The sequence below is a fragment of the Rhinoderma darwinii genome, chromosome 1 (assembly GCF_050947455.1).
Source record: "Rhinoderma darwinii isolate aRhiDar2 chromosome 1, aRhiDar2.hap1, whole genome shotgun sequence".
Taxonomy (NCBI): domain Eukaryota; kingdom Metazoa; phylum Chordata; class Amphibia; order Anura; family Rhinodermatidae; genus Rhinoderma; species Rhinoderma darwinii.
In genome coordinates, this window is record NC_134687.1 from 368,001,200 (window position 1) to 368,025,132 (window position 23,933).

Here is a 23,933-nt window from a genome sequence, read left to right on the forward strand (position 1 = left end):
TACCAACTGAGCGTTGTACAGAAGAGTGTATGAGGCTGACCAATCAGCGTCATGCACTTCCCATTGTTCCAGCCCAGCTTCTTTCACTGCACAATCACACTGTAACAATGGGCTGGAAAAATGAGAAGTGTATGACGCTGATTGGTCACTGATTGGTCAGCCTCATACACTTCTCTGTACAACGCCCAGTTGGTAAAAAGTAAAACATGCCCAGTTGTCTATTAAGAAACTAATTAGCATAAATCTAAAATTGCTCATAACTTGTTCAAAAATTATGTTTTTTTCAAAATGAAACCCACTGTTATCTACATTACAGCGCCAATTACATTATGTAGGAGATAGGGCACTTTAAAGAGGCTCTGTCACCAGATTATAAGTGCCCTATCTTGTACATAATGTTATCGGCGCTGTAATGTAGGTTACAGCAGTGTTTTTTTATTTAGAAAAACGATCATTTTTGACGGAGTTATGACCTATATTAGATTTATGCTAATGAGTTTCTTTCTTAATGCCTGGGCGTGTTTTATTTTTTGACCAAGTGGGCGTTGTGGAGAGAAGTGTATGACGCTGACCAATCAGCGTCATACACTTCTCTCCATTCATTTATTTTGCACATGAACAACGTACGGTTACTAAGTGCAGTTACTCAAGTGTCCTGACAATGAATAGATATTACCTCCAGCCAGGACGTGATGTGTATTCACAATCCTGACACTTCTCTGATGTCTGTGGTTGATTTACAGCACAGCAGGTGTAGTCTCGCGAGATTAGGCTGTAAACTCATTTACATCAAGACTACGCCTGCTGTGATGTAAATCAACCACAGACGTCAGAGAAGTGTCAGGATTCTGAATACACATCCCGTCTTGGCTGGTGGTAATATCTATTCATTGTCAGGACACTTGAGTAACTGCACATAGTGAACAACGCAGGGTCACTATGTGCAGAATAAATGAATGGAGAGAAGTGTATGACGCTGATTGGTCAGCGTCATACACTTCTCTCCACAATGCCCAATTGGTCAAAAAGTAAAACACGCCCAGTTGGGCATTAAGAAACTCATTAGGATAAAGCTAATATAAGTCATAACTCCGTCAAAAATTATCGTTTTTCTAAATAAAAACCGCTGCTGCAATCTAAATTACAGCGCCGATCATATTATGTACAAGATAGGCCACTTATGTGGTGACAGAGCCTCTTTGTATAAATGGCAAAAACTACTTGAAATAACTCAAAATTGGTACAAATGCAATAAACAAAAATACTTGCCAAGTTAACTTTTTTGTGAAGATTTACCTGTGAAATACTGTGTTAACATAGGAGTGAAATTGTAATGACCCCCTTATCAAATATAATAGTGTCAGTAGATCAATGCAGCTGAGGATTTGTACCCTGAATTGGTGAACTCTAATGCAATAAGAACACGTTTGATATTTTTGTACACCCATACAGCAGAAGGCTCGATGGAGATACAGTAGGGAGGTTTACAAAATTATATTTTCTGTAAAGAAGTAACCTTAAAGTCACAGCATGGTAAACCTACAATTTAACCAAGACTTGCAGGAAACACCATGTCACCATGGAGCCCTAGACTACACTGAAGGCAAGCAATCCAATGAGAGATTTCCTCAGTTTAGGCCTCATGCACATGACCGTGTTTGGTCTGTGATACTCGGATCGTATGTCAGCCGTATTTCCCGGACCGAACACAGTTCAGGGAGCTGGAGTTCCTAGTTATCTATGATGCTAGGAGTCCCTGCCTCCCCACGGGAATACTGTAATCATGTTTTCAGTATGGACAGTAGTCCCGCAGTGAGGCAGGGACTCCTAGCATCATACATAACTATGATGCTAGGAACTCTGGCTCCCTGAACCATGTTCGGTCCTGGAAATGCGTCCGACAGTGGCGTAGCTATAGGGGTCGCAGCGGTCGCAACTGCGTCCGGGCCCCATAGCTAGGGTGGCCGGCAGGCCCCCCTCACCACACTAGCGCTGCAATGATTCCTCTACATTGCTGGGTCCCTGCTGGGGTACAAAAACGACCCAGTAATGTAGCTTAAAGCATTGGTGGCAGCTCGACTGTCAGAGAGTCAGCTCACTTCTTGCAGTTTCCCTCTTCCTCGTGACCTGTGCAGAGCTCAGGAATGGCTACAGCAAGATCGTGTGCATGTCTGCTCCTCCCCGGCAGTAGGAGCCGAGCCGCAGTGTCCACTGTTAGGGTATGTTCACACGGCCAAATTTCAGACGTATACGAGGCGTATTATGCCTCGTTTTACGTCTGAAAATATGGCTACAATACGTCGGCAAACATCTGCCCATTCATTTGAATGGGTTTGCCGACGTACTGTGCAGACGACCTGTTATTTACGAGTCGTCGTTTGACAGCTGTCAAACGACGACCCGTAAATTTACTGCCTCGGCAAAGAAGTGCAGGGCACTTCTTTGCCACGTAATTTGAGCCGTTCTTCATTGAAATCAATGAAGCACGGCTCAAGGTTTACGAGCGTCTCAGACGCCTCGTAAATTACGAGGAGGAGCATTTACGTGTGAAACGAGGCAGCTGTTAACAGTCTGTCTTTTCACACGTAACTGCCTCTCAGCGTGTGAACATACCCTTACAGAGCTCAGGAATCCCGACTACTGCTGCTCTCTGACCCCACACCAGATGTAAGTAGCAACTAGCAATGAAGCTATTAACCCCTTCACTGTGTGTCATGCTGAGCAGTCACACCTCAGGGCTGACCATTTATCTATCTCATAACGAATATCCATGTCATAACAAATATCCATGTCATAACAAATATCCATGTCATAACAAATATCCATGTCATAACAAATATCCATGTCATAACAAATATCCATGTCATAACAAATATCCATGTCATAACAAATATCCATGTCATAACAAATATCCATGTCATAACAAATATCCATGTCATAACAAATATCCATGTCATAACAAATATCCATGTCATAACAAATATCCATGTCATAACAAATATCCATGTCATAACAAATATCCATGTCATAACAAATATCCATGTCATAACAAATATCCATGTCATAACAAATATCCATGTCATAACAAATATCCATGTCATAACAAATATCCATGTCATAACAAATATCCATGTCATAACAAATATCCATGTCATAACAAATATCCATGTCATAACAAATATCCATGTCATAACAAATATCCATGTCATAACAAATATCCATGTCATAACAAATATCCATGTCATAACAAATATCCATGTCATAACAAATATCCATGTCATAACAAATATCCATGTCATAACAAATATCCATGTCATAACAAATATCCATGTCATAACAAATATCCATGTCATAACAAATATCCATGTCATAACAAATATCCATGTCATAACAAATATCCATGTCATAACAAATATCCATGTCATAACAAATATCCATGTCATAACAAATATCCATGTCATAACAAATATCCATGTCATAACAAATATCCATGTCATAACAAATATCCATGTCATAACAAATATCCATGTCATAACAAATATCCATGTCATAACAAATATCCATGTCATAACAAATATCCATGTCATAACAAATATCCATGTCATAACAAATATCCATGTCATAACAAATATCCATGTCATAACAAATATCCATGTCATAACAAATATCCATGTCATAACAAATATCCATGTCATAACAAATATCCATGTCATAACAAATATCCATGTCATAACAAATATCCATGTCATAACAAATATCCATGTCATAACAAATATCCATCTCATAACTAATATCCATCTCATAACTAATACACTAATATCTATCTATCTATCTATCTCATAACGAATATCTATCTCATAACTAATACACTAATATCTATCTATCTATCTATCTATCTATCTCTATCTCTCTATCTCATAACGAATATCTATCTCATATCCATCCATTTATTTATCTCCATTTATCAATATCTATCATACAGTGGTGTAACTATAGGGGTCGCAATTGCTACTAGGCCCTGAAGCCAGGATGGCCCATGGCCTACCACACCACGTCTATAAAGAGTTACAATAGTAACTGAGGCCTTTGTAATAAACTACACGGGCCCCTGTTACTATAGTAACTGACAGTACTTTCCCTTCTTGTTCCGGAGCGCAGCGGAGGTCCTGACATCTCTTCGCATCATGACGTCACAACGCTGTGCGCTGCGCACAACATCCTGACTCTGGGTGGAGTCAGGACCTCCGCTGCGGCCGGAGCCAGGGAGGGGGGTAAGTATACTATTACTTTCTGCTGGGGGCCCTGTGAATCGCGCTGTGTCGGCGATTCACAGTGTGGGCAAGTGACCGGAATGAAGGGGAAGCAGCGCTCATACGCGCAGTGCACCTCCTTAAAAACAGCTGATTGGCGGGGGACCCGGCAGTCGGACCCCGACCCATGATCTATTGATGGCCTATCTTGAGGAGGATAGGCCATCAATTTTTAGGGACTGGACAACCCCTTTAAGTCGACCATGTGGTAGACTTGGATGCAGGGCCCAACAGACCGGATCACACATTGTATGATCCTGTCTGCTGGGCACTTATCTAAGCCAACCACATGGTAGGCTTACATACAGGGCCCATGTGTGATCCTGTCTGATGGACCCTGTATCTAAGCCTAACACATGGTAGGCTTAGATACAGGGCACCAGTAGAAGGTAATCTTATACTGTATAAGATTACTATCTGCTAGTCCCTGTTTCTAAGGCTACCTCGTGATAAGCTTAGATACAGGGTCCAAAAAAAAGGTATCACACATGGACCCTGTATCTAAGCTACTATATGTGTTACTAATGTCTTTTGTGATTTTTTTACAGGTTCGGTTGTTGGACTACGTTGGATTCAAGGACTACTTCGATAAAAAAAATTATTTTCAATAAAATGGTTAAGGAGTGTTGTGTGGGTTTTTATTATTTCAATAAAATATTTTTTCTGTGTATTTGTATTTTTTTAAACTTTATTACTACTGCCTTATTAATATACGCTGGCTGACAGCATCCATTACTAAGGCGGGGCTTAGTGTTAGCTAGTGCAGAGGCTAACACTAACCCCCATTATTACCCTGGTACCCACCACCACCAGGGGTGCCGGGAAGGGCTGGGTTACGATCCAGTACTTGACCATCTGTAGGGATGGTCGGGTACTGGGGCGGCTGCAGGCTGGTATTTGGTTGGGAAGTCCAAAAACAGTGGCCCTTCACATCCTGGTAATGCTAGGCTGCTGCTGTGTTTCTTCTGGCTGGTTATAAAAATGGGGAGCCCACGTCATTTAAAAAAAATATAATAATAATAATAAATAATTGGAAAAAAATGTTGTGGGGTTCCCCCATTTTTCATAACCAGCCAGATACAACATAGCAGCAGCCTAGCATTACCAGGGTGGGAGGTCACTGTTTCTGGCCTTTCCTAGCCTAATAATACCAGCTGGCGGCAGCCCCAGTGCCTGAGCATCGCTACAGATGTAGTGTACAGCTCTTCTTGGTACCCCAGGTGGCGGTGGGTACCGGGCTAATAATGGGTCTTTAGTGATAGCCTCTGTTATGGCTAGCATCAAGCTCTGCCTTAGTAATGGACACTGGCAGCCAGCATCTATTAATAAGGCGGTAGTAATACAGTTTTAAAAAAAAAAAAGACAGAAAAAATATTTTATTGAAAAAAAAACACAACCCTCATTAACCATTTTATTGCGAAAAAAACTTCCGTCATAACAGTAGTCCTTGAATCCGAAGTAGTCCAACAACTGAACCTGTAAAAAAAAACACAAACATAAAAAAAATTTGTAACACATAAAAAAGCAAAACAATTATTAGACTTACTTTTCCGGGGTTCAGCATTGGAGCCGCAATGTCAGCGAGATGGGCCATATAGCGAAGCCTATTATGTGTGATACGGTCTGCTGAGCCACTATCTAATCCTATCCATAGCTATAGGGTCGTAGTGCTATAGATATGCTGTCTCATATATATGTATGTATATACATACATACATTTTTTTGTGGGGGGACGACGACACATATGTATTGGGTCATATTAAGACCTTAGTGACACCCCTGGCTGCTAGCGCTGCAGTCACTGAAAGCTGCTGGCTGTCGGCCATGAGAAGAAGTTTGGGGGGCCCAAGAAGAACTTTTGCACCAGGGCCCATGAGCCTTTAGCTACGCCCCTGTCGTCCGACATACGGTCCGGATATCACAGATCAAACACGGTCGTGTGCATGAGGCCTGATCAAAATGCCACAATTCCACCATTATCTACTTACCTTAAAATTAAATTTCAAAGAAGGAAACGTCTATGCTATACTTAGGTGAGAAATAAATAAAGATTTTAGAATTTTTTACGGGTGGTTGTAATTCAAAGGTTCCACCAAAAAACAAAAATCAGTTTTAAATATAAGCCATTGAGTTTCCCTCCATTAAAAAAAAAAAGTGCTCTCCCAACAGGACAACCCCTTCTCAGAGTGAAGGTGTTCAGCTAATAAGCTGCATTTAGTCTCTGTAAATGAAATCCATGGATGTGCTGAGGCTGCCTGACAAGTTGCATACAGATCCTACAGGGTCGCCACCTACTTCCTCTAAACTCCTTCATGACTAATCTGCCAAGCAATGTAGCAATTCAAGAGAAAGCAAAGTATCAATGCATTACCAGGCAGATTTACCCATCCAGGCGTTTCAACAGAAGGAGCTTATCTTTATTGCCAATCTGATTTTAGATGGCAGCAATTTTTAAAGGGAACAGGTCACATTAAACACACAGTCCGATGTGCAGGAAGCATGTTATAAAGCGGGAGGAGCTGTGCAGATTGATATATAGTTCCAAGATACACAATTACTTGTAATTTATGGATGTAATTTCCTGAAAACTTTGGGCTTAAAGGGGTTGTCCGAGATAAAATGACTTAATGCATGTAATTTATAAATGTAAATACATTTGTAATATACTTACATTTTCCAAAGCGGCCCCGTTTCCAGATCCTGCCGTGGGGAACTTGACGGGCGACGTCATTCTCTGGCCGCTGTGTTGCTCTTCAATTCTTTTCCGGGTATACGACATGTCACTTGTGACGTGCCGTGTATGGGCTGTTCTGCTGCACAGCCTGTAACGCGCATGCGCGGTCCCTGCTGTTGTCGAGATAACAGCAGGGACCGCGCATGCGCGTTACAACAAAACAGCCCATACACGGCACGTCACAAGTGACGTGTCGTATACCTGGAAAATAATTGAAGAGCAACACAGCGGCCAGAGAGTGACGTCACCCATCAAGTTCCCCACGGCAGGATCTGGAAACGGGGCCACTTTGGAAAATGTAAGTATATTACAAATGTATTTACATTTATAAATTACAAGCATTAACAGACATTTTCTCTCAGACAACCGCTTTAAGTCCAGTCCAGTGGGCGGTGCCACTCAGTGATTGGCAGAAATTCTGCTGTCAATCAATAGTTGAGACCGCTTTTTTGACTGTTTAACCCCACATTGAGGAGAGATCTGAACGAATATATTACAGGTTAACCTGAACCTTTTTACACAAAACTATATATCAATATGCTCAGCTTCTCTAGCTCCGTAACATGCTGCATGCACATTGGACTAAAATGGCAATGGGAAAAATATTCATGGCTGTGGGTCAATTCATGAACCTGGCTACACTAAACAAATATACAAAACATTTCTGTACTCTCTTAAATGCTGAATATCAAAATAAGCTTCCAATATTTAGTAGATAAATATTAATCACAGCAGAGTTTTCAAAAGTATAGAAATCAGCATACAATTTTAGCAAATGACTAAAAGGAGGAAAATTTTCTAGAAATAAAAACTGAGAAAAAAAAAAAAGGTACAATGAAACAATTAAATGATATAAAAAAAAACTTAAAAAAACAACAAACTACTGCTGTTGCTAGAACCAATTACAATAGCACATTTGGCAAAATGACTTGTACATCACCCTGCATTGACCCACCCATATGAAAAAAAAAAAAGAAAAAATATGTATGGGTGACAAGCACTACATGCAAAAGACCAACCACTGAAACAAGTCATTTAAACCACCAACCTGGCTGGCACCTTCTTGGGAAATATCTCCTGAAAGTTCATCTTTCTTTTGGCTCTAGGTCAATCAGTACAACACTATATTAGACATAAGTAAGGTCCGAAGTATAAAGTAATAACCTTGATTCTAAATACAGCAGAAACATGTAATGCAGTGGTTCAAAACAGATTCTGCTATCTTTTTCATTTTAAGGCTAATGAAAGCAAGAAAAAGAGTTTTTAAAGTTGCACTCCACTGAAAAGATGTCCAGTCTGCCAATCATTTGTACAGAGGGATCCTAAGGGTGCAGTCACACGCGACAGAAATTTCTGCGACTGAAAATCAGTTCCATTCATCTGTACGTGGTGGTTTCTGCAGGAAGATTTCTGCAAGTTCCATTCAGATGCATGAAGCGGATTTTCACTCTCAGAAAAAGTCTGAAACAAAATCTTCAGCGTGTAATCACTTTAAAGAGGCTCTGTCACCAGATTTTGCAAGCCCTATCTGCTATTGCAGCAGATCGGCGCTGCAATGTAGATTACAGTAACGTTTTTATTTTAAAAAAAACGAGCATTTTTGGCCAAGTTATGACCATTTTTGTATTTATGCAAATGAGGCTTGCAAAAGTCCAAGTGGGTGTGTTTAAAAGTAAAAGTCCAACTGGGCGTGTATTATGTGCGTACATCGGGGCGTTTTTACTACTTTTACTAGCAGGGCGTTGTGTATAGAAGCATCATCCACTTCTCTTCAGAACGCCCAGCTTCTGGCAGTGCAGACACAGCGTGTTCTCGAGAGATCACGCTGTGACGTCACTCACTTCCTGCCCCAGGTCCTGCATCGTGTCGGACGAGCGAGGACACATCGGCACCAGAGGCTACAGATGATTCTGCAGCAGCATCGGCGTTTGCAGGTAAGTCGATGTAGCTACTTACCTGCAAATGCTGATGCTGCTGCAGAATCAACTGTAGCCTCTGGTGCCGATGTGGACAACACGATGCAGGACCTGGGGCAGGAAGTGAGTGACGACACAGCGTGATCTCTCGAGAACACGCTGTGTGTCTGCACTGCCAGAAGCTGGGCGTTCTGAAGAGAAGTGGATGATACTTCTCGTCAGAACGCCCAGCTAGTAAAAGAAGTAAAAACGCCCCGATGTACGCACATAATACACGCCCAGTTGGACTTTTACTTTAAACACGCCCACTTGGACTTTTGCAAGCCTCATTTGCATAAATACAAAAATGGTCATAACTTGGCCAAAAATGCTCGTTTTTTAAAAATAAAAACGTTACTCTTATCTACATTGCGGCGCCGATCTGCTGCAATAGCAGATAGGGGTTGCAAATCTGGTGACAGAGCCTCTTTAAAAAAAATTGTTGGAGTACCTCTTTAAAGACTGATATCATACATTTCTTAAGTTTGTGATAAAAGGTTATTCAAACATGTTATGTCCTCCAAGAAAAACAAAATATAACTACGATCTGACATATTGAACATGAAAATGCAATGTACAATTTGAATGTTTATTTTGCATTCTATTTACCATGATTTGTATTATTTGATTATTGCTTCCTACTGAAACCCAAGTAGTAGAAAAAGTCTCTGTTCACATCTGCGTTGGGGTCCCATTCTGATATTCCGGAGCGTTCCGTCAGAACGGGACCCTGAACAGACACAAACTGATACGAACGGAAACCAGAGGTTTTCGTTTCCATCACCATTGATTTCAATGGTGACGGATCCGGTGCCCATGGTTTCCGTTTGTCTCTGTTGTGCACCGGACCCGTCATTTTGCCGGAAGCAATAGCGTAGTTGACTACGGGGTTTGTGTCTGTTCAGGGTCCCGTTCTGACGGAATGCTTCGACGGAACGTCAGAACGAGACCCCAATGCAGATGTGAACAGAGCCTTACCTCTCCCCTTACTATCAGTACTGAACTATACTTTCCAGTATTAAAAAAAAAAAAACAAACAAAAAATAAACCACGACCTTGTAACCTTTTTAGGACGAAAATTGTGGTTTCTCAGAAACATTCCTGGTTGTCAAAAATGTTGCCAGCCACTAAAAAGTTGTCCTGTTGGATGTTTTTTTTTTTTCCTTTGGGTTTTCTTTAAAGAACTGAAATTTTTTGGAAGAGGGAAATAAGACACTGCCAGACAGCGGAAGCTGCCAAAGCCTATTGAATGTTGGAATCCCACATATCCAACGCTTTTTTCCTACAAGCATTTGTCAAGGACAGACAGGAGGCCCTCATACACATTGGATTGTTGGTGAACTTTTATCTGTGTATTAGAGTTGCATAGGATGTGCCGGAACAGTTTCAGCAACAATGGTCATGAAACGCCATCCTTTATCTCTCTGATTGTTATATATGTCACGTGATGACCGCATGAAACTTTCAGTGACTTGCATTTATATATAACTTATTTTAATACTATGGGTGTCAAATGTCCCACAACAGCTGTGAAACCTACAAAATGTCTGTATATTGCCCCAGCATAATGACATTATATATCATAGACATAGCTGCAAACAAGCTCATATCAGCCAAACTAGAGTCTGCTCCAAATGGTAGAGAGACCCATCTGTAGATAGGATAGATCTGAATGTAGGTATTCTTGCCCCTCCTCAGAACAGATACTGGTTGGGTGAATGAGATGCCTTAGACACAGATCGGGAGGTGGGGGTGTACTGGCTAGCATTGAAGAGACACCGCGGGAGCATGGAGACTTCTTTGAAGGCACTTCTCTATGGGGAAAAAGTATCCAGAATAGCTCATATTAACCATACCATAGACACCTTCAAAAGGAAAAGAGACCCATCTGTAGACAGAAATGTTTCAGTGTTCTTGCTGATCTTCCTTTTGTAGGAGACTTTGGTTTGGTATACATGAGAAAGTTGGCATACTTGTTCCCATGGAGTATTGCCTTTAAATAAATCTCCATACACCCGCTGAATTTCTTCAACGAAAGCCAGTACCACCCTGTTAAACGTAGCTGAAAAATAAACAATTCGGGATCAAGGCAGGCTACTTGACGGTAGATGGCACCATCTAGAGGAAATTTGTTTATATAGGGTATAACTAGAAACAAACTGAGCGCGAAACATTTTTTACTGCACTGTATTTACAAATTACAATAAAACTCAAAATGACAAATATTTGCTGGAAGTAGTTTACCCTGACAAACTAAGGCTTCGTTCACATCTGCGTCAGGACTCAGTTCATGGGTACCGTTGGAGCATTCAGTCAGGGGAACCCATGAACGGAATCCAAACGGAAACCATAGGTTTCCGTTTGCATCAGCAATGGTTTCAATTGTGACAGATTCGGTGCAAATGGTTTCGCTTTGTCACTGTTGTGTAAGGGTTCTGACGGAACCAACACCGTAGTCGACTGCGCTATTCATTCCGTCAAACTCTGTGCAGGTAATCTTATTTAAATAATGTAATTTTTTTGAAGATACATTGCCTTCGGAAAAGAGGTTTGCCATATTTATGCTAACAAAGCTTATTCATTATATAATAATACACAGTTAAGCACCTTTCTAATAAAGCTTGCGTTTAAAGTGTATCTATCTCTTCAGGTGACATTTCAGAATAAGCTGTGATATGTATGATTGCTGTGATATCCTGCTCTCCCATCTCTAATACATATATAGAAGCAGAAGCATGGAGGAGATTATACAGCAGTAATTAGAAGCGTAGCTGAGAATCCAGCACTGGGGTGAGATATAACTCTTAGGCCGGATTCAGACGAGCGTGTGCGTTTTGCGCACGCAAAAAAACACGGCGTTTTGCGTGCGCAAAAGGCACTTAACAGCTCCGTGTGACATCAGCGTATGATGCGCAGCTGCGTGCTTTTCGCGCAGCCGCCATCATTATGACACTCCGTTTGGATGTTTGTAAACAGAAAAGCACGTGGTGCTTTTCTGTTTACATTCAGAGTTTGACAGCTGTTGCGCGAATCACGCTGTTCGCACGGAACGCCTAAATATAGAACATGTCGTGAGTTTTTTTCAGCGGACTCACGCTGAGCAAAACTCACGGACTGTCTGCATGCCCCCATAGACTAATATAGGTCTGTGCGACCCGCGTGAAAACCACGCGGGTTGCACAGACGCAAAACACGTTCGTCTGAATCCGGCCTTAGAACCAGTTTCCACTGCGTTGCAATCAGCGCCAAAAACGCTCCAAATGTCTCTCCCTTTATTTTAATGGTGGGTTACAGTGTTTTTTTTTTTCCTGGGCGGTTTACAGCCACTAACGAAATAAAAAAAAAAGTGTCATGCCCCATCTTGGAGTGATTTCCTCTGAACCTACATTGAAATCAATTCCACTGTATCAACGTGCACAATTATCTAAATGTGCACATACCCTTACCAGGAAGCTGCAGCACATGTGTGTGCGTCTATGTCTCTCACTCTGCTCCTCCTCCCCTCTTCTTGGACTTTTATTGGCAGACAGTAAAGAGACAACCCCCATCGCACCCCCACACATTTCTTGCAATCGGTCTACTCTGCCCTGTAACTAGAGACAGATTTTGCTTGACAACAGGGGATGGACAGCAGATTACAGTGGCATTAAGTTCACATAGAATTTACATGGATAACGCAACTACATTTTAACAGGAAAGGCCCTTTTACATGGACGGACCAATGAGCTGTGTAAACAGGGCTAAGATCAGCAAATGAACAAGCAAATGCTCATTTATTGGCTAATCACGTCTTTTATGCAACACAAAATATGATCATTGTCGGCACACATCTCCTTGTGCTGCCGACATAATGCAAATGCATGAGCGATCATTTGTCTCTATGCGAAGTGACCTTTTCTCATTTAAACGGGAGTAAAGAGCTGTACTGTTGATCGGCTCTAGTTTTAAAAGTGGTAAACACGGCGACATCTGCCCGTGTAAAACCCTTTTAAAGAGGCTCTGTCACCACATTATAAGTGCCGTATCTCCTACATAATGTGATCGGCGCTGTAATGCAGATAAGTGTTTTTTTTTATTTTATAAAACTATCAATTTTGACCAAGTTACGAGCAATATTAGATTTATGCTAATTACTTTAATACCTAACTGGGCGTTTTTTAACTTTTGACTAAGTGGGCGTTGTACAGAGGAGTGTATGACGCTGACCAGTCAGTCATACACTTCTCTAGATTTGTACTCAGCACAGCGTGATCAAGCTGTGCTGTCACATACACCCACATTAACTTTACTGAAGGGTCTTGAGAGTGAATAGACATCACCTCCAGCCAGGACGCGATGTCTATTCACACTCCCGACACTTCGGTAAAGTTTGTGTGGGACTTAACCCTTTAATGCTGACAATCTGTAGATTCACGTCCTTTTCTTATATACCCCGTGCTGCCAGGGCGTGAATATACAGATCTCAGTTCCAGCCGACATAGAGCTGTGAAAAGCACTCACACGCCGGCTGTGTCAGTGTCCCCAGCACCCCAGCAACCTGCTCACTGACAGCCGAACCAAATCGGTAAGCATGTGATCCCCATGATTAACCAATTCTGGTGATCCCTGAAAAGTTTGTTTACAAACAAACTTTTCTCGCTTGTCATCTCCTGTCAGCCTCCTTCACTCTGAGACAGCGTTTTAGAGAGAAGGAGATCGGGAGAAGACAGAAGAAAAAGACATACATAAATACATACAATTGTATAATTATATACATATACATATAGTAGGAATGAAGAGCGAGTAACGGCACCAGGACTTCAGTGTTGGGGAGATGTTGGTTTATTCACCACCAGGTGGAAAGAATGAGCGTCGTTTCGGTTCACACCTGAACCTTTCTCAAGCTTGAGAAAGGTTCAGGTGTGAACCGAAACGACGCTCATTCTTTCCACCTGGTGGTGAATAAACCAACATCTCCCCAACACTGAAGTCCTGGTGCCGTTACTCGCTCTTCATTCCTACTATATTATTCTAAGGAGTTGATTCATCCTTACTATGGTAACGTGCACATGGCCTGATTTCCAGTCTGCATTGAGTGCTGTGTTTTTTGCATCTATTAGATAGATAGATAGATAGATAGATAGATAGATAGATAGAGAGAGAGAAGCGGAATATCATATATGGAAAGAGAAAACTTGCAGCACTCCAGTATGAAGAAAATGGTGGTTTATTCAGTCAAACACAAAGAGACGTTTCAATCCTACAATAGGACCTCTATCAAGCATGCTGCAAGTTTTCTCTTTCCATACATATATCTATCTATCTATCTACATATACACACACACACACATACACATATATATATATATATATATATATACATACACATACATACATACACACACACACACACATTTACAAAGTATGTAGAAACTATAACCTTTGTATTCCCTGTGCCCCTTAGTTTTAGAATAGGCAGGCAATAATAGTAGGTTAGTTAGCTTGATAACAAATTGTTAGTTAGTTAAATTTATTCATACATTAACTATTTAGTGTCATTTAATTATTTTTTTCACAATTAATTTATTTTAATTTGTTCTGAGGAGTGATCTGTAGTGCGGTCTGGCGAGTAAATCGCAATTCATTATACGTGAATAGTTATAAAAAAAAAAAAAAAGGTGTTTTTATCAATTATTAGCGTGAACGTAAAAAGTACTAAAAATTTCGTAAACCGATAAGGATGCCACGCAAAAAGTATTCCGTGGAACAGGCTTATTCATTATGATGCACGGACAGTGAACAAAGTTCCGATAGCGACATTGCCTTTGAAGGCTTTGATAGAAGCGACACAGAAAGCTCTGATGACAGTGCTATGTCTGGCCCCAGTGCAAAAAGGGCAGAAGCCAGTGGCCAAAATGTAGAAAGTCAGCCTTGTATTAGCGCAGAAGCGCAAAGGCAGATGGAAGTGGTACATGCCCAAGAACCTGACGTTCTTGAGTTGGCTCTACATTGGGAACCCCCAAGAACTGGCACCCCTTTTGTTCCTGAATTTACTGTTGACCCTGGCGTAACAGTTGATGTTACAGATTTTGGCCCTTTAGAATTTTTTCAGCTTTTTTTTGATGACCATTTATTTAATCTATTTGCTCAACAGACAAACCTCTATGCTGAGCAATTTTTGTTAGCCAACCCGTCCTCCTACTACGCAAGGGTAGGAAAATGGACACCCACAAATAAAAATTAAATTGAAAAGTTTCTGATGCTTACACTAATAATGGGCATTGTAAAAAAAAAACAGCATAAGATCCTACTGGGAAGAAAGCCCCATACATGGGACCCCAGGTTTTGCCAAAGTTATGCCAAGAACCCTTTATGAGGTTTTGTTAAAATTTCTCCACTATAATGACAATAGTCAGTGCCCTCCAAATGAATCCCCAGGCTATGATCGTTTGTACAAGATTCGGACTCTTCTAAACCATTTTTCTCAAAAAATTCTGAATGTCTATGCACCTAGCCAAAATTTGTCAATTGATGAATCCCTGGTAAAATTTAAGGGCAGACTCTATTTCCAACAGTATATCCCTTCAAAACGTGCCAGATATGGAATCAAATTGTATAAACTATGCGAAAGCAATACTGGCTATACATTGGAACAAGTGGCAAAATTGTCTGGGAGTTAATGGGCCCATTGCGCCACAAAGGCTACAAGTTATATGTGGACAACTATTATTCGGGTATCCCTCTACTCAAAAGGCTCCAAGCGGCCAATACAGGGGCCTGTGGCACTATCCGCCATACAAGAAAAGGGATTTCCAGTTGCTCTAAAGAGCCAAAAGCTTAAAAAAGGGGAATCTGCTGCTCTCCGTTGCGGCAATATGCTAGCGCTTCACTATCACGATAAGAAAGACGTGTTCATGTTGACTACTGTGCACACTGATACCACTATGCCAATTAAAGAAAAGAGGTCATCCAATAAAGTTAAAAAGCCCGTATGTATTATTGGTTACAACAAAACCATGGGTGGGGTCGACCTCTCTGACCAGGTCTTGAAGCCATATGAAGTTATAAAAAATTGTCTATCTACATATTTCAGATGGCAGTTAACAATTCATATGTCCTGTATAAACAGTCAGGTGCCAAGCAGACATTTCTGACATATCAGGAAATTATTTTTGAAAAAAATCCTGTTTACTGCCAGAGGCCCCACTCATCCCTTGGGATCAGAGGAAGTGCGTAGGCTCACAGAGCGGCACGTTGTGGCACCTATCCCTGCAGCAGCAAACCAAAAATATCCACAGAGAAAATGCAGTGTCTGCACCAAAAGGGGCAGGAGGGGGGATAGTCGGTAACATTGCCCATCCCTGCCACCCCTGTGCCTGATTGAATGCAATAAAACCTACCACACTAAGGTCCGCTTTTAATTCACATCAGCAACTTTAGAAATATATGCCATCATACTTACATTTTTTTTTTTCCTTATTTTGTGTTTTCATACAAACTTAGCCACTTAAACTGACAAAAGTGGGTGGAATAACTTTTGCTTTCTAGAAAAAAATTAAAGTGCCAATTTTCCAATAGACCCCTCTCTGAATACTATAAGTGGTGTACTTTACTAAGTGGAGTACTTTTTAGGTCACTTTTGATTTTACTCCATAGGTGGAATGCAAAGACCGTGTGGCATCATAAAATGGTTCATGCAAAAAACGCAACTTGAATGTTAAAAGGTACATGTTTGCCTCTGGGCGTCATAACATGGCCAAAAAGCGGGTTACATGCACAAGTGGGGTATCGTTTTGCTCAGCAGAAGTTGCTGTATAGTTAATATGGTGATTTTATTGACCATGATGTGTGGTGTATACAAGAAAAATGCCGCCGTGTCATCCTCTAACAAAATTAGATTTTTTTTTTTTAAAGTGACAATTTTCGAATACACCCCTTTTTGAATACCATAAGTGGTCTACTGTACTAGATGGTGTACATTGCTGACCACTTTTGATGATTTGGTGCCACAGGTTTAGCACAAAGGCAGTGTGGTGTGATAAAATGGTTCATGCAAACTGAAAGTAAATAGGGGCATCTGTGATTCTGGATGCTATAACATGGCGAAAGAAAGGGTTGCGTGAATTTTTGTGGTATCGTGAAACTTAGGAGAAGCAGCCTACTATGTTTTAGGCCTTGATTAAAATTTTCTACAAATTTAAAAAGCGCAAAAAATATAGCCGAAATAAAAAAAAAAGTGGGTTTTTTTTTTCCACTTTTTTGAACAATTGTTTGTTTGTAATATAAAATATGTGTTGTGTATGTAGTAAAACGATATATATTTTTTTAAAGTGTGATTTGTTCTAAAAAATAAATAAAAATAAAATTTAAAAAATTGTTACGTTATCCAAAAGTAGTTTAACAGTTATGACAGTTTAAAAGAATGTATGCCAAAACGTTAAATTGAGGCCTGGTCATTGAGGCATCAATGACCCTTGGTCCTGAAAGGGTTAATCGCTGCACAGCTTGATCTCACGAGATCACGCTGTGAATGACAGCATGCTGACAGCAAACTTTACCAAAGTGTCGGGAGTGTGAATAGACATCGCGTCCTGGCTGGAGGTGATGTCTATTCACGCTCAAGACACTTCAGTAAAGTTAATGTGGGTGTATGTGACAGTACAGTGTGATCTCGCAAGATCACGATGTGCGGAGTACGAATGGAGAGAAGTGTAGGACGCTGATTGGTCAGCATCATACACTCCTCTGTACTTTCACCCGAGAGGTTATTTAAGATTTCCTAATCAGCTGTGATAAAGGGAACTGATCCATGGAACCATGGCAGACAGCGTCACTTTAACCGGTTAAGGACTAGGCTGTTTTACAGCTAAATGACCAGAGCAAATGTGACAATTTTGCTATGCGCTTCTTTAGATGACTATAACTCTGCAGGTGAATAAAGTTTATCTTTGAATTTTACACTCTTTTTTAAAGGACAGATAGGGCTTTATTTTAGTGGCATTTGTCAGTATATATCATTTTTATTTTTTCTCTAAAGTGGGCAAAATTGGAAAAAAAATGCAAGAATTTAGCAATTGCGTCAGTTTATGCCAGCATTTTTCACACATAGTATAGACCACGGACAAAATGAATCTCCTTTCACATTCTTCCAACAATGTGTGAGGAGAAGAAAAAAGGCAGGAGATTTCCTGCCAGAAATTCCAAAATAAAAACAAATGTGATCGCGTGCACACTCTGAAGTGCCGCCGTACTTCGTCTATATGGAGAACTTCAGAGACCCTGACCGCTGGCCGTAAAAACACAGCCAACGGTCGGGAACCTGTTAAATGCAGGGAATAACAGGTTGATCTTCAGCTCATCCAGAGTTACTTAGTATTGGCAGGACAAAAAACAAAAAAAAAACACTAAACAAGTTTGAGCCATTTAATGTGTTCTTTAACCCTCACACTGACTGTCTCTGATCGTGCTGGCATGAGTGCAATGTACATTGTGAAACATTTATACGGCCGTATAGAAAGGACTATAAAAAGCACGTGATGTCCCTGGCATCGGGTCCTGTGTGCGCGTTTCCAGTGTGACATGAGTCACTTATACATGCTAGGAGTCCCCCAGGATGGAAACAGTTTTCCAGGGGTTCTCTCATTGTAAATAGGTTAAAGGGGTTGTCCACTACTGAACAACTAATGACCTATCCTCCAGATAGATCATCAGTATATCATCAGTGCGGGTCCGACACCCGGACTGCTAAGCCCGCTCCGGACGTTATGGCCCATTATGCGATGTATGGAGCAGGAAGCAGTTCGCTCCGTACATCGCATTGTGGCCGTGCTGCTGAACTGCAGCTCTGCTCTTATTCACTTGCATAGGAGCTATTCAAGGGCCGGAGCCAACTGCTTCCGGCACATACGTCCATTGCTCTGAGGCAGCCGGAGCCCCTTAACTGTGCGGGGTCCGGGTGTTGGACCCCACAGATCACGTACTGATGACCCATCTGGTGGATAGGTCATCAGATGTCCAGTAGTGGCCAACCCCTTTAAGTATCACTGTTCTAAATCAACACAGTATGAAAGAAATAAGGGTGTACTTGCTGGACTAAATTTTATTAACTATGTAAGTGGACCTAAGCACATTTGGCTAGGATGTGTCTATGAATATTTTCAGAAAGCCAAAAACTATTTACTTGGGTTCACAAAATACCTATTTATAATGACAAACAGTCTGAGCTACGCAGATGTGGACCCAATAGCTCTTACAGAAAAAAAGATGCACTCTATTTTACAAGTACAATTTTAGAAGGTGGAAGAATATCATTTCAGCAGATACTAAATCTAACCTAACAAAAAATAAACTGCATCATATACCATATTCTACATAAAAAACAATATAGACTTAATTAAAAGGGCTGTCCCATCAGGACAATTTCTGTCCAAATGCCCTACTAGGTACCCCTCTGTATGAGTGGAAAGCTACTGACAAGTAGTCTCTCGGTCTGGCAGACTTGAGATGGCCATTCATATGAACATATACCATGTAATACTACATTTCCCCTGCAGTGGGGAACTGCAAAGCTTGGAAGGTCTTCCCCGGAAAACAGCTAATTTTGCCAGGGTAAGACTTAGGAAACCCATTTAAAGCTGCCCCTTTGTAGATGGAAGAACTCAGGACATTGAGAAACCAAATACTGACACACAGCAACTCTCTCTTGCTACAACATAAAATGTATGAATTGTAAATGAGGCGTGTACGATCATATTGCATTGATGAAAAAAACTCTCAGATCTTGAAGACCTAATATAATAATTCCCTATTCCATCACTGAATACAACTTGTTTAAAAGGGTCTTCAGAATAACTCAATTCAAAGCCTGAAAAGGCCGGTTTACATCAGTGTTGGGCTTTCTTTCATCGGTTTTGTTCGACCTTCCCGTCGAGAAAACAGATGAACGGAAAGCCAAACGGAAACTATAGCTTCCGTTTGCACTACCATTGATTTCAATGGTAAATGCTGCTCACCGTGCAATTTAAAGTTGTTGCAAATCGTATAAAATCACCTTTTTCTAACTATTATAAAAACTGTAAAAAAAATATTTTAACTGAGCTAGTTTACCTGCAATGGTATGTCGACACACAGCAGTAGAGTAGAAGGAAGTCGTAAAAAAATGTAACAAAAAGAACAGTAATATGTGCACATATACCGTATTCCTTCCACAGTGCAGTTTTGGTGCATTTTTATTAAAGGCTTTTATTTTATTTTTTTATAAAAATAAAAACACAAAAGAGTGGATCTAAAACCGAACAAAAAATAAAAATTTAGGAAATCTAAAGATATAAAGAGTTTACACTGATGTAACACACAGCGGGTAGATGAATGTCAGATCACATTTCTTTGACTTATACAACTGTAATGATCTCGTTCAATAGACCGGTTATCTATCTGCCCCTGAAGCCGAGGAGTCTATTGGTGACACTTGCTGGATGCACACACGTGGAGATTCGCATACACGCATGCGGCCCCTGAGGCTGTCATCTGCTGCCCGCGGGGCACCGTAGGCTCCCTTGGGAGAGCAGACTGAAGGAGGAATGCACCGGCGCTCCTTCAAAACGTCATGAAGGAGAGCAGTCGGTTGGTGAGCAATGGACACACAGCCCCCTGTAGATAGTACAACCCTCTGTAGATAGTACAACCCCCTGTAGATATCGCCCCCCCACAACACCCCTGTAGATGGCTCTACATTCCCCCCGGGCCATACCTCCCAACCATCCCGGATTCTGGGCGGGGTCTTGCTGTCCCGGATGGGCGGGGGCTTGTCCCGCTGTCAACTGTCCTCAGGACGCAGATAAAGTTGAACCCAATGCTGAAGCAAGGAACAGTTAGCTCCCTGCTTCAGCATTAGTTCAGAGCAGAGGGAGCTCCTGCTCGCCAAGGACTCCCCAGGCACAGCGCTACTTTAAGCACTGTGCCCGGGGAAGCCCTTGACGTCACTGTCCATATATGGACAGTGATGTCAGCGGCTACTACTGGAGCAGAATTGGCATCATCTACAGAGGGCATTATGGCACTATCTATAGAGGGCACTGTGGCCCTATCTACAGAGAGCACTGTGGCCCTATCTAAGAAGGGGCTGCCTAATCTCGACATTCTTGTGTCTGCCAAATGCTTCCAACTGAGCCGCCAGACTGCATTTAACGACACTTAACTGGAAAACTGGATTGTTAAAATAAGCACGTGGAGTAAACTCGCAAATTCCTGGTACGTTTAAACCTGTTTTATTATAGTAATGTAGTATTGTTATAGTAATGTAGTATTGTTAAAGTAATGTAGTAGTGTTATAGGAATGAAGTATTAAAATAATGTACTATTGCTATAGTAATGTAATGTAGTAGTATTATAGTAATGTAGTATCGTTCTAGTAACGTAGTGTCGTTCTAGTAATGTAGTATTATAGTAATGTAGTATTATAGTAATGTAGTATTATTATAGTAATGTAGTAGTGTTATAGGAATGAAGTATTATAGTAATGTACTATTGCTATAGTAATGTAATGTAGTAGTATTATAGTAACGTAGTAGTATTATAGTAATGTACTATTGCTATAGTAATGTAATGTAGTAGTATTATAGTAACGTAGTAGTATTATAGTAATGTAGTATCGTTCTAGTAACGTAGTGTCGTTCTAGTAATGTAGTATTGTTCTAGTAATGCAGTATTATAGTATTGTAATAGTAGATAGTAATATTTTCGTATTGTATCAAATTTGAAAGTAATGCGGCCGGTCAACTTCACATTTTTTCTATGTGCGGCCCATTTACCCGGCCGAGTTTGAGACCCCTGCCCCATAGTGTCTGCTCTAACCATATTTTTAATTTTCAGACTGGATTTTCCTTTTTAGTCTACTTATGAGTGGACATGTTCAGCCTACATCTTCAGAGGATTACACACTGAAACTTCAGCTATAAAAAGTTATAATTTGCCAAAGAGAAAATAGAACCATAACCGAACGAGAAAATGGTATAAGCATATTTTTTTCAAAAAGTGGCTTAAAAAGTAAATTCCAATGATTTTATGACATCAAACTCCTATGGTTCACTAGTAACCAAGAACAGTAATAGAAAATCTTTCTTCAAGAGAAAACTATACTGGGAAAAAAAAAAGTACACAGTTTTATCCCACGTAACCGCCAAACATAGGATTTCCATTCTGTATTACAAATGTGACACACGATAAAAAGTTCAAAAGGCTACTGTGTAAACTAACCACTACATTCTATTAAACTGCATCACACGTCACTTGCCCAAGCACTATGATAATCTGGTGAAAAGGTAAGAAAGTACCTCATTCTGCTCTTCATGTTCCAGAATGGCTTGTAGAAATGCCCTTCTTTCATGGCCTGAGGATTTCTGATCAAACATTCCTGCCTGGATAACTTTCTGATCAACGTTCAGCTTGTATTTAGCAGCTGCAAGAATCTTCTCCTCCACACTGTTAACCGTGCACAGACGTAACACGCGCACCTCGTTCTGCTGGCCAATCCGGTGTGCTCTGTCCTGCGCCTGCAGGTCCTGTACACAAGCAACATAAACCGTTATACTTTCTGACATCCATGTAACTGCACTAGAACAAAACACCCACTCAACACTAAAAGCCACGAGACCTGGCGTTCAATGTAATGTCTGCCTCCGATCCGCCCACTTATTACTATACACTTGAATTTCAAGTCAGCTTTGGCTTATTCATAATAATAATATAGAAAGCGCCAACATATTGGATATTGTCTGTACATGTTGCCTCTGAATTGTAAAGTGCTGTGGAATATTGCAGAATGACAAAACGAGCTAACAATGTAAACAAGAGGAGTGAGGACCCTGCTCACAAGAGCTTACAATCTATTTAGGGAGACACAAAATGTAAGAAGTACTTGTTTTATACAATGGTCCAGCCATCTATTATAAAAATAGGGTAGTACACATAAAGCTGCACGAGTCTGAAGACTAATGTAATATGAGGGTTCCACCTCTGGGACCCGCACCTATCTCTAGAATGGGGCCCTCTAAACCCCGTTCTACCTTGGTCTGATCTCGCGGACTCCCGGCCACTAGCTGGTTATATGGTCGGGAGTTACGTAAACAGTGTAACTCGCTGACCTACCCTGTTTCCGTAAATTCCATAGGTGAATGGCAGTTACAGAAGCAGCGTAGCATGCGAGCTACGCTGTTTCCGTAACTACCATTCAGTTGTATGGGACTTCCGGAAACCGCATAGCTCAGCGAGCTACGCGGTTTACGCAACTTACGACCATATAACTTTTTTCATGGTCGGAATTCACCTCATTCAGCCGCCACACGAAGCAGCTGAACGGGGTTTAGGGGCCCCGTTCTGGAGATAGGTGCGGGTCTCAGAGATGGGACCCGTATCTATCTGACATTTATGACTTATCCTGTGGTAGGTCATAAATGTCTCTCATGGGGAAACCCCTTTAAAAATCTCTAGTGCCAAAACTGAAGTTTAGTTGTAGGAGGAATGAAGGCCTGGTACTGTTTCTCATGGGTTCAGCTAAGCTTCTTAGGGATAGTAAAAGGAAACCTTAAAGGGGTTGTCCACAGGATAGGTCATTAGTATATGATTGGTGCGGGTCCAACACCTGGACCCTGCACCGATCAGCTGCTCCGGCTGCCAGCGGGCACCGGACGTCATTGCACAGTAAGCAGAGCCGGCAGCAGATGGCTCCATACACTGCATAGCAGCAGTACTGCAGCTCAGCCGCTATTCCGTGACCGGAGCCATATGCTTCCAGCATGGACGTCCGATGCCCAGAGGCAGCCGGAGTAGCTGAACGGTGCGGGGTCCGGGTGTCGGACCCCCACCGATCATATACTGAATACCTTTCCGGTGGATGGGTAATCAGTTGCCTGGTCATGGACAACCCCTTTAAAACTACACTGTTATTCTAGAATGCAT

The 23,933-nt window shown here is 41.3% G+C and overlaps 1 protein-coding gene across 8 annotated transcripts in view; it reads right to left on the reverse strand.

Moving 5' to 3' along the window:
- The window catches only part of SMARCA2 (SWI/SNF related BAF chromatin remodeling complex subunit ATPase 2), a 274,747-nt gene that overhangs the window by 105,007 nt on the left and 145,807 nt on the right, over positions 1 to 23,933 (reverse strand). For 6 of the 8 annotated variants that reach the window (XM_075827669.1, XM_075827687.1, XM_075827678.1 and 3 more), the window contains exons 26-27: positions 22,310 to 22,537; positions 8,093 to 8,146 (exon numbers count right to left, since the gene is read on the reverse strand). In XM_075827669.1, coding sequence (XP_075683784.1) covers positions 8,093 to 8,146; positions 22,310 to 22,537 — 282 coding nt within the window. The remainder of the gene's footprint in view (positions 1 to 8,092; positions 8,147 to 22,309; positions 22,538 to 23,933) is intronic. The other 2 variants (XM_075827644.1, XM_075827652.1) reach the window with 1 other exon arrangement.